Source organism: Rana temporaria, chromosome 4 (assembly GCF_905171775.1).
Source record: "Rana temporaria chromosome 4, aRanTem1.1, whole genome shotgun sequence".
Taxonomy (NCBI): domain Eukaryota; kingdom Metazoa; phylum Chordata; class Amphibia; order Anura; family Ranidae; genus Rana; species Rana temporaria.
This window is the reverse complement of record NC_053492.1, coordinates 59,155,048-59,170,499: the sequence shown is the minus strand read 5'-3', so window position 1 is coordinate 59,170,499 and position 15,452 is coordinate 59,155,048. Positions and strand designations below refer to the sequence as shown.

At 43.0% G+C, this 15,452-nt stretch overlaps 1 protein-coding gene across 2 annotated transcripts in view; it reads left to right on the top strand.

Annotated features, from left to right (window-relative positions):
- The window catches only part of RCAN2 (regulator of calcineurin 2), a 174,918-nt gene that overhangs the window by 110,582 nt on the left and 48,884 nt on the right, over nt 1-15,452 (top strand). For both annotated transcript variants that reach the window (XM_040348440.1, XM_040348441.1), the window contains exon 2: nt 8,663-8,836. In XM_040348440.1, the coding sequence (XP_040204374.1) occupies nt 8,663-8,836 (174 nt within the window). The remainder of the gene's footprint in view (nt 1-8,662; nt 8,837-15,452) is intronic.

Here is a 15,452-nt window from a genome sequence, read left to right as displayed (position 1 = left end):
TCTCTTGTGCCCAGTTAGTCGGTAGATTCTATTCCAAGATTGCTCTACGTATCTCAGAAAGTAATTGCCCAAACATGGATGTCCCCTAGCCCTCCCATGCTTAGGAAGTGGAAAAATCAAGTTAATAATGTTGTTTCGAGGGAAAAGTTTATTACCAAATTGCATTTTTGAATTTGATAAACTTTGGAAGCCCTGGCTGGTCACGCCTGGTCTAGCTCCATTTCACTTGATTTCAGACAGGTTACTCTCCCTATAAATGTGGAGTTCCTACTTTGTACTTAAAGACAAGCTACAATCTTCTCAGAGAATTTTAAATAATCACATGTTTATTCTTCTTAATTATCACTCGTCCTTCACTGTGTTTTTGGCTACATTATACAAAATATTCTTAACGCCCAGATTACTGCCTAACGATTTAATAGTTGGTTATTACGTGTATCCGTTTGCTTACAGATTTTTTTTTTTAATCTGTTTGGTGTTACTCAACCTCTCATGCCGCGTACACACGACCGGTTTTAATGTCATGGAAAAAACAAATAGCCAAATTCACGTAGAGTTACGCCGGCGTATCAGTAGATACGCCGTCGTAACTCCGAATCTGCGCCGTCGTATATTTAAGCGTATTCTGAAAACCAGATACGCTTAAATTAGGCTAAGATACGAGCGGCGTAAGACTCCTACGCCGTCGTATCTTAGGGTGCATATTTACGCTGGCCGCTAGGTGGCGCTTCCATACGTTTTCCGCGTAGAATATGCAAATGAGCAAGATACGCCGATTCACAAACGTACGTACACCCGTCGCATTTAGTTACGCCGTTTACGTAAGACATAGGCCGGTGTAAAGATAAAGCTGGTCTCTAGGTGGCGCAGCCCATTCAAAGTATGGACGTCGGAACAAGCGTATCTTTTTACGTCGTTTGAGTAAGTCGTACGCGAATAGGGCTGTGCATAAGTTACGTTCACGTCGTAGGCAGTGTTCGACGTATCTTAGGCATTCTATCCGACGCATGCGCACTGGGATACGTCCACGGACGGCGCATGCGCCAGACGATCAAAACGTCAATTACGTGGGGTCATGCCTTATTATCATAAAACACGCCCACCTCTTCGCCGTAACTTAGGACGCAAGTGCTTTGTGAATACAGCACTTGCCTCTCTAACTTGCGGAGGCGTAGCGTAAATGACCTGCGCTACGCCGGAACAAAGAAGCGCTGCTCTACCTGAATCCGGCTAAAAGTTTTTATCGACGTGATTCTTGTCAAGCCTGCCTTGCATGCACACGATCGTGAATTAAAATGCTCGAGCAAAGCGCAGTGACGTACAACAGGTACGACGGCACTATAAAGAGAAAGTTCCATTTGATTGGCGACACCCTTTGGGCTGATTATGCAAATTTTCCTTCTCATAGCCTGCTTCTGAGCATGCACGTTTTTTTTCCTCGGTCGTTAAAGCCTACACGCGACCGTTTTTCACGACATGAAAATTTTTAATGCCCATTTTTCATGTTGAGAAAAATGCTCTGGAGCCTACACACGATCGTTTTTAATGACCAATTTAAAAAATTGCATTTTTCTCGTCATGAAAAACGGTCGTTTGCACGCGGCATCACTGTATGGTGGATCTTATTCATTTTTCTGTTGGTTGTTATGTGCCTCTTGTGCGGATGTATGTTTATTTTTGTTTAATATCTGTTTATTAAAAGATTAAAGTGGAGTTCCACCCAAAAATAGAATTTCTACTTTTTGGAATCCTCCCCCCCTCCGGTGTCACATTTGGCACCTTTCAGGGAGGAGGGAGCGGATACCTGTGTAATACTGGTATTTGCTCCCACTTCCTGGCACAGATCACTGCAGTGATCGAGGTGACCTATGCCACATCTGGTGCCTACTCTGTCCTCCCTTGCTGTCTTCTGGGAGACACACAGGTCCCAGAAGACAGCAGGGATCAGTGAGGACGCGCAGTGTGACTCGCACATGCACAGTAGGGAACTAGGAAGTGAAGCCGCAAGCATCGAAGATGGTGGTGGCAGCATCCGAGAGCTTTGCTGCCAACATCAGCTGTCGACATCGCGGGCGTCCTGGACAGGTAAGTGTCCATATATTTAAAGCGGGAGTTCACCTGAATTTTTTTTTTTAACATTAGATTCATGCTCATTTTGTCAAGGGGAATCGCCTATTTTTTTTAAAATCGAAGCTGTACTTACCGTTTTAGAGAGCGATCTTCTCCGCCGCTTCCGGGTATGGTCTTCGGGACTGGGCGTTCCTATTTGATTGACAGGCTTCCGACGGTCGCATACATCGCGTCACGAGTAGCCGAAAGAAGCCGAACGTCGGTGCGGCTCTATATGGCGCCTGCACACCGACGTTCGGGTACTTTCGGAAAATCGTGACGCGATGTATGCGACCGTCGGAAGCCTGTCAATCAAATAGGAACGCCCAGTCCCGCAGCCCATACTTGGAAGCGGCGGAGAAGATCGCTCTCTAAAACGGTAAGTACAGCTTTGATTTAAAAAAAAACACCCGATTCCCCTCGACAAAATGAGCCTCAATCTAATGTTAAAAATTAAGTTTTCGGGTGAACCTCCACTTTAAAGTCAGCAGCTACAGTATTTTTTTTTCGGCAGAACTCCGCTTTAAGCTCTGGTTCACACCAGTGTAGCTTTGAAATTGTGCTATTTCAGAGGTGCAGATCAGTGTCATTTGCACCTCCTGATTTCACTGCGATTTCATTTAACAGAAGTCTATGCAAGTCGCAATGAAATTGGGAAAAAGTAGTGCAGGAACCTTTTTTAAAGTCGCAGTGACATTAGTCGCGGCAATTTGAATGGTTGGCAATGGGGTGCGACTTGTCTTGTTGTCAAATCGGAACTGTCTAATTGCATGACAACTCGCACTGGTGTGAATGAGGGCTAAACAAAGATATACAAAGCAGTGTTTACCGTTAAATGTGAACCAGAAATCTTTACAAGAAGAAATATTTGGGATGTAGTGAACTCGAGGACCATGATTGGCAAATCGGAAGGGTCAGTATCCAGTAGATGGCAGTATGGTTTCCGGTGATTATTATTTAATTAGCAGAATCGGTTATACCAGAAAAAAAATGAATGATTGGAGAGGGATGGAAAAAGACAGACATCTCCTGCTCTACGTAACCATTGAGCCAGGGATGGTACTAAGGTCCAAGGGTCATGAGGAATACTACAGCCATGGATCAAACCTATAAGATGAAGCACCTCTTGCCAATAAGGATGGATATGCGGGCACTCCCACCATATGTGGGCATGAGAAGCTGGGTTACCACATTCCCTGGTTGTAAGTTTCGAATAAAAATATATTTAAAAAAAAATCACACTTTTGCATTAACGTGTTGGTACGTTGCGATGCCATTCAATGTACAGTGCCTTGAAAAAGTATTCATACCCCTTGACATTTTCCACATTTTGTCATGTTACAACCAAAAATGTAAATGTATTTTATTGGGATTTTATGTGATAGAACAACACAAAGTGGCACATAATTGTAAAGTGGAAGGAAAATGATAAATGTTTTTTTTTTTTTTTTTTTTATAAATATGTGAAAAGTGTGGGGGGGCATTTGTATTCAGCCCCCCTGAGTCAATACTTTGTAGAACCCCCTTTCCCTGCAATTACACCTGCAAGTCTTTTTGGGGATGTCTCTACCAGATTTGCACATCTAGAGAGTGACAGTTTTGCCCATTCTTCTTTGCAAAATAGCTCAAGCTCTGTCAGATTGGATGGAGAGCATCTGTGAACAGCAATTTTCAAGTCGTGTCACAGATTCTCAATTGGATTTAGGTCTGGATTTTGACTGGGCCATTCTAACACATGAATATGCTTTGATCTAAATCATTCCATTGTAGCTCTGGCTGTATGTTCCGGGTCGTTGTCCTGGAAGGTGAACCTCCACCCCAGTCTCAAGTCTTTTGCAGATTCTAACAGGTTTTCTTGTAAGATTGCCCTGTATTTGGCTCCATCCATCTTCCCATCAACTCTGATCAGCTTCCCTGTCCCTGCTGAAGAAAAGCATCCCTACAACATGATGCTGCCACCACCATGTTTCACGGTGGGGATGGTGTGTTCAGGGTGATGTGCAGTGTTAGTTTTCCGCCACACGTAGCATTTTGCTTTTAGGCCAAAAAGTTCAATTTTGGTCTCATCTGACCAGAGCACCTTCTTCCACATGTTTGCTGTGTCCCCCACCATGGCTTCCCGCAAACTGAAAACGGGACTTCTTATGGCTTTCTTTTAACAATGGCTTTGTTCTTGCCACTCTACCATAAAGGATAGATTTGTGGAGTGCACAACTAATGGTTGTCCTGTGGCCAGATTCTCCCACCTGAGCTGTGGATCTCTGCAGCTCCTCCAGCATTACCATGGGCCTCTTGGCTGCTTCTCTGATGAATGCTATTCCTGCCCGGCCTGTCAGTTTAGGTGGACGGTCATGTCTTGGTAGGTTTGCAGTTGTGCCATACTCTTTCCATTTTCTGATGATGGATTGAATAGTCCTCTGTGAGATGTTCCAAGCTTGGGATATTTTTTTATAACCTAACCCTGCACGCCACACTTTTCAGATACTTATTTGTATAACAATAATTGATTACCATTTATCATTTTCCTTCCACTTCACAATTATGTGCCACTTTGTGTTGGTCTATCACAGGGGTCTCCATACTTTTCAAGCAAAGGGCCAGTTTACGGTCTTTCAGACTTCAGGGGGGCCGGATTCTGACCGGTTTGGGTAGAAAATGCCCCAGGGCCGAGCATCAGTGAGAATAAACATGGCCCCAGTGTTGGTGGACAGTAGGAGGAGGAATAGTGCTCCATCATTGCTATTGGTCTAAGAAATAGTGCCCCATTGTTGGTGCTATTGGGAGGAATAGTGCCTCATATCATTGGGAGCAATACTGCCCCAAGGGCCAGATGATGCTAGCAAAGGGCCATGTCCGGGCCCTTGGGCCGCAGTATGGAGACTCCTGGGGGCAGATTCAGAAAGAGAAACGACGGCGTATCTCCTGAGTTCCGTCCGTCGTATCTATGCGACTGATTCATAGAATCAGGTTCCCCATAGATCTCCCTAAGATCCGCCAGGTGTAAGTGACTTACACCGTCGGATCTTAGGCTGCAATCTCTAGGTGGCGCTTCCGTTTGTATACGCGAGGAATATGCAAATGAGGAGTTACGCCGATTCAGAATTGAATGACCACCCGGCGCTTTTTTTTTACGTCGTTTGCGTTCGGCTTTTTCCGGCGTATAGTTACCCCTACTATATGAGGGGTAGCTAATGTTAAGTATGGCCGTCGTTCCCGCGCCGAGTTTTGAATTTTTTACATCGTTTGCGTAAGTCGTTCACGAATACGGCCGGACGTAATTTACGTTAACATCGAAACCAATGACGTCCTTGCGACGTCATTTGGAGCAATGCACGCTGGGAAATATTGCGGACGGCGCATGCGCAGTTCATTCGGCGCGGGGACGCGCCCGATTTAAATTTTACACCGAATTTGAATTCCACCGGGGGATTTACGATACGCCGCCGCAACTTTACAGGCAAGTGCTTTCTGAATAAAGCACTCGCCTCAAAAACTTGCGGCGGCATAACGTAAATCAGATAGATCAGCGGATCTTTAGATCCGCGTAACCTATCTGAATCTGGCCCCTGGTGTATTACATAAAATCCCAATAAAATACATTTGCATTTTTGACTCTAACATGACAAAATGTGGAACATTTCAAGGGGTATGAACACATCAAAGTGATACCCCCCGTGTTCATACACATTATATTTTCATTTTTGGTTTAGATATGATATACAAGTAAAGGTTTGTGTGACCGTCAGATGCTGTTTGAAGTGTACACCCCCTTGGAGATATGGTGGTCTCCAGCCCAGACTGTCTGGATTGTGTGCGTCTTTAGCAATAGTAGTGTGAGGTGCCGTTACTTGACTCTGCATGTGAAATTCTGGGAACATTGTGTTCTAGCTAGATGTTTTTTTTTTCCTTTTTTTCTCACAAAACAAAAAAAACGAAGTTGTGTGTAGTGGATAGTATTACAAATTGGAAGGCTGTCAGGCAATAGGATCATGAAAAGGAGAAAATAAAAATGTTCATGGATAGAAACTGCCATGGCCAATGACTTGTTGGACAGACAGGGAAAAATACTGTATTATAGGTTCTAGAAATAAGCGACTGCAATTACAAATCAATTGATGTAGCATTGCCCAGCTCTTTGAGCCCTTTCTCATTGATGCCTTATTGCTGTATTGTTTACCTTGCTAAAAACGCAAGTAAAATGTTTCCCTTTAACCACTTCAGCCCCGGAAGAATTTACCCCCTTCCTGACCAAAGCACTTTTTGCAATTCGGCACTGCGTCGCTTTAACTGACAATTGCGCGGTCGTGCGACGTGGCTCCCAAACAAAATTTACGTCCTTTTTTTTCCACAAATAGAGATTTATTTTGGTGGTATTTGATCACCTCCTGCGGTTTTTATTTTTTGCGCTATAAACAAAAATAGAGCGGAAATTTTGAAAAAAGCTATATTTTTTACTTTTTGCTATAATAAATATCACCAAAAAATATATAAAAATGTTTTTTTTTCCTCAGTTTGGGCCGATACGTATTCTACTATACTCTATTTGGTAAAAAAAAAAATCGCAATAAGCGTTTGATTGGTTTGCGCAAAAGTTATAGCGTCCACAAAATAGGTGATAGTTTTATGGCATTTTTAATAATATTTTTTTTTTTTACTAGTTATGGCGGCGATCAGCGATTTTTATCGTAACTGCCACATTATGGCGGACACATTGGACACTTTTGACGCTATTTTGGGACCATTCACATTGATACAGCGATCAGTGCTATAAAAATGCACTGATTATAAATGTGACTGGCAGGGAAGGGCTAGGAAGGGGTTGAGTGTGTCCTAGGAGTGATTCCAACTGTGTGGGGGCGGGGCTTACTGTGACATGACACTGATCGCTGCTCCTGATGAGAGGGAGCAGATGATCAGTGTCCTGTCACTAGGCAGAACAGGGATGTAACGGAACCCCAAATGGGACAGGGGTTAACGCCGTTTAAGATATTCCATTTGCGAACCCAAGACAGCTACCGACACGCCACAGTCAGGCACACGAACCCCAATAACGAGACACACAGCTCTGTTTGAGGTTCAAAACGAATAGACTCTCTAATGAGAAAATCAGGCTCTTAGGCCTCGTACACACGACCGAGTTTCTCGGCAAAAACCAGCAAGAAACTTGCTGGGTTTTTTTTTTTGCCGAGGAAACCGTTGTGTGTACACTTTTCGACGAGGAAACTGTCGAGGATCTCGTCGAGCCAAAAAGAGAGCATGTCTTCTTTTTCCTCGACGGCAATGGAGAAATTAGGCTCGCCGAGATCCTCGACAGCCTAACAAGGAACTCGACGAGCAAAACGATGTGTTTCGCCCGTCGAGTTTCTCGGTTGTGTGTACGAGGCCTCATATACAGTTAGTAACCAAAATGAACAATGACTTAACTCCACCCACATCATCACACAATGAGCTCAATACACATCTTTTTTGGTAGAGCTTCTGGCACCATCTCTGACATAATTTGCATGAGCTAATTAACTAATCATTTACCCAGACAAGGTGACTCCGAGACATGACCCCTCAAGGTAGACATCCCGGCTCCTCTCACCTGCCACACAATACACATTTATCACCGGACTCCTTCACACAGTATACACGATCGTTTTTCGGCATGAAAAAAAATTAAGTTTTTCGGCATGTAGAAAAAACGCTGTTTTTCCAGCTTCATCATTAAAACGACGTTGCCCACACACCATCGTTTAAAAAAAATGCTCTAGCAAAGCGCGGTGACGTACAACACATACGACGGCACTATAAAGGGGAAGTTCCATTTGTTGACGGCGCAAATTCGTTGAGGATTCAAACCAAAGCCAAGTAAGTTAAGGCGGCGTAGCGTATCTTAGATACGCTGTGCCGGTGCAGATCTTTGTGGATCTGCCCCATTGTGTTTTCTGCACTAAGTGTATTTTTCCCCCAAAAAATGCGTTTGAAAAAACACTGCACAAACACCACGTGACATAAAAATTGCAACAATCGCCATTTTATTCTCTAGGGCCTCAGCTTAAAAAAAATATATATCATGTTTGGGGGGGTTCTTAGTAATTTTCTAGCAAACTACTTTCTACTGATTTAAACTTGTAAACAAAAGGTGCCAGAAAAGGCTTAAGTAGTTAAAGGAGAAAGCAGTGGCCGAGAGATGAGCACATCAGTCTGCTGCTTCTCCTTTCACTGTCCACTCACAGGCTGGGGGAGGGACAAGACCTGTAAATGTGTCTTTTTGGAAGCAGAGAAAATCAGGTCTCCTGGTCTGCTCAGTGTGGCAGAGATGTGTAAATCTCAGGACTGGATAGACAGAATTACGAATCCTTTTGCAGGTAAAATAACTCTTGTGTATGTATTTTTTCTGTGTATTTAGCTGTTTGCCACGTATAGCCATTCACTTGTATATCACAGCTCCCCGATTATGGGAAAGTGTCTGGAAATTCAAGTGTCATGGTCAATAGTTGCACCATTGTTACATGCCACCGGAGCCCCTAGTTGTGTTTTTAATAAGAATCTGTCTTTGTTTTTCTAGGAAAAATTTGAATCCCTTTTCCGAACGTATGATGATTGCGTCAGCTTACAGCTATTCAAGAGCTTCAGACGAGTTCGGATAAACTTCAGTAACCCCAAGGCAGCAGCACAAGCTAGGATAGAGCTCCACGAAACACAGTTCAGAGGGAAGAAACTAAAACTATATTTTGCACAGGTGTGAATTTTTTATGTATTTCAAAAACGACATTTATAAATACATATACACGTGTACCGTGATTAAAGAAAAAGTACGGCCAAAGCTTGTTTCGCTGTACTTCCCCTGTGGATCACAGGAGTGTAGATCTTTCTGCACTCCTGATGTGACCCGTTTTCAGCAGACATCGGGCTGAAGCCCGCTGTCGGCTGACGTCTAATGCTGCGTACACACGATCATTTTTCGGCATGAAAAAACATGGTTTTTAAAAAAATCATTTGAAATGATCGTGTGTGGGCTTCACATCATTTTTCGGGTTCTGAAAAACGACAATTTTTTTTTTCTAAACATGCTGCATTTTTTAACGACGTTTTAAATTATGTCGTTTTTTCTCGGGTTGTAAAAAATTATCGGTGTGGGCTAAAATGACGTTAAAAACCCGCGCATGCTCAGAAGCAAGTTATGAGACGGGAGCGCTCGTTCTGGTAAAACTACCGTTCATAATGGAGTAAGCACATTCATCGCGCTGTAACAGACAGAAAAGTGCGAATCGTCTTTTACTAACAAGGAATCAGCTAAAGCAACCCAAAGGCGAATGGAACTTCCCCTTTATAGTGCCGTCGTACGTGTTGTACGTCACCGCGCTTTGCTAGAGCATTTTTTTTTAAAACAATGGTGTGTGGGCAACGTCGTTTAATGATGAAGCTGGAAAAACAGCGTTTTTTCTACATGCCGAAAAACGTCATTTTTTTTAATGCCGAAAAACTATCGTGTGTACGCGGCATGAGAGTCGGTTCAGACTCAGGAAGGATCCGCCCACATGCCTGGACCGACACTCAGCTCAGCCTCTCAGAAAGTTACTGAAAGCCTGAGCCAGCCACTCCGACCCCTTCACAGCTCAGTACTCCAGTGAGCATGGGGGGTGTAGTGCAGACAACTGTAACTGACAGTAACCAGCGCTCTGCTCAGTGAGAACCAAGCGATTGGCGGTGTTTGATTGCTCAGTTCTCAGTGTTAGAGCCGGCAGGGGGACGGATGCTGCATCCGCCTAGGTAAGTATGATTCAAAAAAATAAATAAATCACATACATCTCTTTTAATGAATAACTTCCAACTCTATCAGGTCAGTTTCACCTTAAGGTAATGTGTTTCGGCCAAGCCTGTCAATGAGCTCATCACATTTCCAATGTACTAAGAAATTCACTGTGGATGTGCCCATAGCTCCCAATTTTATGCTACAGTGTATGGGATTGAGATTTAAAGGGTCGGTCTCTTGAAATTTGTTGTTCAGTTATAAATCAGTTCTGCTGCTGCTATATGCTGGATTCTGATGTCTCCTAATCAGTCCAGTAGCAATATCCCCTTGCAATGGTTAGTGGCCCAATACCATTTTCTCTCACTCTTCTTAATCTGGGATGCAGTGGCGGCTGGTGCTCAACATTTTTTTGGGGCGCAAACAAACTAAAAAACACTGAAAAAAAAACATCAATTGTGGCCTCACTGTGCCCATCATATGCAGCCACTGTGCCCATCATATGCAGCCACTGTGCCCATCATATGCAGCCACTGTGCCCATCATATGCAGCCACTGTGCCCATCAAATGCAGCCACTGTGCCCATCATATGCAGCCACTGTGCCCATCATATGCAGCCACTGTGCCCATCAAATGCAGCCACTGTGCCCATCAAATTCAGCCACTGTGCCCATCAAATTCAGCCTCTGTGCCCATCAAATGCAGCCTCTGTGCCCATCAAATGCAGCCACTGTGCCCATCATATGCAGGCTCTGTGCCCACCATATGTAGCCTGTTCCCATCAAATGCAGCCGCTGTCCCCCTCATATGCAGCCTCTGTGCCCATCATATGCAGCTTCTGTGCCCACCATATGCAGCCTCTGGGCCCATCATATGCAGCTTCTGTGCCCACCATATGCAGCCTATGCCCATAATATGCAGCCACTCTGCTTACCCGCCTGCCCACCGTCTGACAGGCACTTACCCCATCCTGGTGGCGGGTCAGGCAGCGGGTGACAGCGAGGAGCTGTGGGACGGGCAGGCGACGGCTCCTGCATCCTTCATGGTTCAGAGGCATCTCCTCTTCCATTCCACTAGGTGTCCAATAGGGATGTCTTTGCCTTCACCCAATTAGGTGACGGAGAGGCAGTTCAGTGTTAGAAAAGCAAATATTAATTTTCTTTTCTGACACACCCGGATGGGCTTCTAAGGCAATGCTTTGTGCCACGAGTCCACCTTTTTTAAAGCCCATTAGATGCTATTAGATAATCAGGTGCTTTAAAAATACACCCCCCACCACTGTAATTTCAGGCGCCCGGCGTCCAAAAAGGGGCCGGACGCGAGAATAGGGAGTGACAGCGGCAACGGATAGATTCATGCAATGCATGAATCTATCCATTTTACATATAGGGGGTGGCGCCCATGCATCCTTAATGGACGCACTGCCACTGCTGGGATGGCCTTATAGAAGTTGCAGCAGTTTGCAGGCTGGAAACTCAAGCACCAAGCGCTCGCCAGCAACGTCCCTCAGAGGTATAAAAAAATGTCAGTGGTATAACTCTACGTCGGCTACAAAAACCCTAAAATATTTGTTTTTCCGTGGAGAAGCTCTTTAACCACTTAAGGACCGGAAGATTTTCCCCCTTAATGACCAGGCCATTTTTTGCGATACGGCACTGCGTCGCTTTAACTGACGATTGCGCGGTCGACACTGTACCCAGACAAAATTGATATCCTTTTTTTCCCCACAAATAGAGCTTTCTTCTGGTGGTATTTGATCACCTCTGCGGTTTTAATTTTTTGCACTATAAACAAAAAAGTCCAACAATTTTGCTATAATAAATATGATAAATATCCCAAAAAAATGTCTTACTCAGTTTCGGCCGATACCTATTCTTCTACATATGTTTGGTAAAAAAATCTCAATAAGCGTATACTGATTGGTTTGCGCAAAAGTTATAGATTTATGAAATTTTTATTATTATTTTTTTACTAGTAATGATGGTGATCTGGTAACCTGTGTTAGGGCTAGATCCAATGGTGTATGGACTCCCTATGGACACCCACTGTTTAAAAACTTGGGTGCATATAGGTAACCCTATTGCTGGTAGGAGTGTAAAAAACTGTGTGCCAAAAAAAAAATTTGTGGCTAGATCTGGATCAACAGCCTCCGCTGGGTTCCAGGTGATGTGTAAAAAATGTAAAGAAACAAAAAACAAAAAAAAATATTATATATATTAATATTCAGAAGTGCTCCTGTGTGAGTGGTCAGGATCCTGTGCAGGCCAGCAAATTGCTGGATGTATCTGTGCCCGCGTATGGTCAGTGCTGTGTGATGAGACTTAGTGCGCATGTAAATAGCTGATTCCTAATGCTTCCCAAGCAATCTGAGGCAAAGTGTAGCAAACAATAATAGTCAAAATATAAATAATAAAAAAGATATAAAACCGAAAAATTAGGAGAGAGACACCATCCTAAAGGAATGTGTTCAACAACTCTGAAGCCAGTAAGCAGTAATACTTTACTACAAGTTCCATTAATCCATGATATTCTGTTATTTGGACTAACAGAAATATGTGGGTAAAAAATGTTAAAACACACATATGCAATCAATAATGTTCCTTTAGCAATAGGTAATGACGTGACTTGGTGCTGGTTTCAAACGATCCAATATTAAGGTGACCTTGGTGCTCCCCCTCTTAGGTCCCCACTCACCAGATATGGATGCCCCAGCTGGGGTAAAAGACAATTGGTGATGGTACCTTGCTTCTGGTTGGTATGCACTGCCCTCTAATGGATTCCAGCTGATGTCTTCCTTCTGTACGACTTCTCAGAGACCAATGTCTCTAGCGTTAGTTTGCAGTGTGTCACTCAAATGAAAAAAGATGATGTCCACATAGTGTAGTATGTATATAAAACTCCCAGGGAATAATTTATTGTAAAAAATATGGCATATAAAAAACAGCAGCTGATGGGTACAGAGACACTGGATCCCACCAAATATAGACAGTCAAAAAATGGTAAGTAGTTTTAAAAATAAAAATAAAATTAAGATAAGTAGCAGAGTTGGCCACCTGTCCCAGGCAGGCTGGTAATGCTGACGGCTAGTGGCGCCGTTAATTTTCTCCTCAGCCTCCAAGCCAGCTAGGAAGTGGCCGTGCGTGCGTGCTGACGTTAAGGTCAACTGACGCGTTTCGTCATTGGACGTTCTCAACTTTGAGACTGAGACTTGTAGTGAACTGGGGGGGGGGCTGCAGTCCTGATAAAAATCGCAGATCGCCGCCATTACTAGTAAAAAAATAAAATATTAATAAAAATGCTATAAATCTATCACCAATTTTGTAGACGCTATAACTTTCAATCAATTCGCTTATTGCAATTTTTTTTTTTATGTAGAAGAATATGTATCGGCCTAAACTGAGGACAAAATTCGTTTTTTTTTATATATTTTTTGGGGATATTTATTACAGCAAAAAGTTTAAAATATTGCTCTTTTTTCTAAACTGTCGCTCCTTTTTTGTTTATAGCGCAAAAAGTAAAAACCGCAGAGGTGACCAAATACCACAAAAAGAAAGCTCTATTTGTACGAAAAAAAGGACAACAATTTTGTTTAGGTACAACGTCGCACGACCGCGCAATTGTCAGCTAAAATGATGCAGTGCCGAATCGCAAAAAATGCTCTGGCCAGGAAGGGGGTAAATTCTTCCGGGGCTGAAGTGGTTAACCAGTAATCTAATTAAAGTAATTGACAGAAGAGAAACCACTGCAGCCAGTATATAACATTACCCATAAGCATATAGATGCACACTAGTGTAGAAATAATACAAGCCTTATATAAGAAGAGATTAATAATAGTACATGCATTCAATGTACAAAAAGATATTATCAGCAGTCCTGGGGCACTTAAGCACATATATACAGGTATGTACACTGTATATAGTAATGTATAGAGATACCTCTAGATGAATGTTTAAAGTGGATGTAAACCCGATTCATGAAATTTGAGCTGGGCACATATATCTGCAGTATTTTGTTATCTATTTTTAATGAGCTAAGTCTTATAGCTCTCTTCTGAACGGTTCCTCTGTTATCAGTCTGAGAACTCCTGACATATTTTTAGACTTTTTAGGCAGCCTGAAGCTTTTGTCAAAGGAGGTTGCTAAAATAGAGTAGCAGAGAGCAGCTCCTATTACAAAACAGCTCTGAGAGTCTCTGCCTATGATGAGAGGGGGTGTGTGCCTTTCCTCCAGTCAGCAATGTTAGCTATCTTGGCTATATACCCAGACATCACAATCTATGTTGACCAGGAAGAGAAAAACTCCTAACACTATCTCAACTTTCTAAACAGTATATACATGTGAAGACAGCAGATATACATATAAAACCTATGTAGGGAGATTTGGTTAATCTCTGTGTATCATCTGAGGCTGTTCACTTCACTGGGTGTATGGAGAGTTTACATCCATGTTAAGCAAAGTCATATTGCAGGAACCTCCAAGATGTGTCATCTGTCTTTGTGTGGGAAACCTGAAGACAAGATTTGTGGTGATGAGTAGACCCTCCAGCTGTTACCCAACCAGCTTGGAACACAGTCCTAGTAAACTGGCTTTGTGCATGTGAGATAGTAATATGACAGAGATATTCTGTTTGTCATGAGGATTCAGCAATACACTCAAGAAGCTATTGGCAGCTGCCTTTAAAGTGGTTCTAAAACATTTTTTACCTTAATGCATTCCTTGCATTAAAGTAAAAAATGTTTAGGCATCAGCATCCCTACCACCCCCTTTTACTTACCTTGAGCCCTTCATTTGATCTAGCACCTTGCGTGTCTACAGCGCCACTCCCCTCACTTTCAGGTCTCGCTGTCTTTGCTGTGACACCGGGAGCCATTGGCTCCCACTGCTGTCAATCAAAGCTAGTGCTGAGAGGGCAGGGCTGAGTCCTACTGTCTGTGTCAATAGATGCAGCAGTGGGGCTCGGGGGAAAACATGCACAAGTGCTCCCTTGGTAAACATTTTTTCATGGGGACACTGAACAGGAAAGTGGGGCTAGGAGCCCAGTGGGAGACCTGAGAAGAGGCAGTTCGAGGTAAGTATTGACCTGTTGGTTATTTTACCCTTACAATCTCTTTAACCACTTAAGACCCGGACCATTATGCAGGTTAAGGACCTTGCCCCTTTTTGCGATTCGGCACTGCGTCCCTTTAACTGACAATTGCGTGGTCGTGCGACGTGGCTCCCAAACAAAATTGGCGTCCTTTTTTCCCACAAATAGAGCTTTCTTTTGGTGGTATTTGATCACCTCTGCGGTTTTAATTTTTTGCGCTATAAACAAAAATAGAGCTACAATTTTGAAAAAAATACAATATTTTTTACTTTTTGCTATAATAAATATCCCCAAAAAAATATATAAAAAAACGTTTTTTTTCCTCAGTTTAGGCCGATACGTTTTTTTTGTCTACATATTTCTGGTAAAAAAAAAAGTCGCAATAAGCGTTTATCGATTGGTTTGCGCAAAATTTATAGCGTTTACAAAATAGGGGATAGTTTTATTGCATTTTATTAATATTTTTTTTTTTACTACTAATGGCGGCGATCATCGATTTTTTTCATGACTGCGACATTA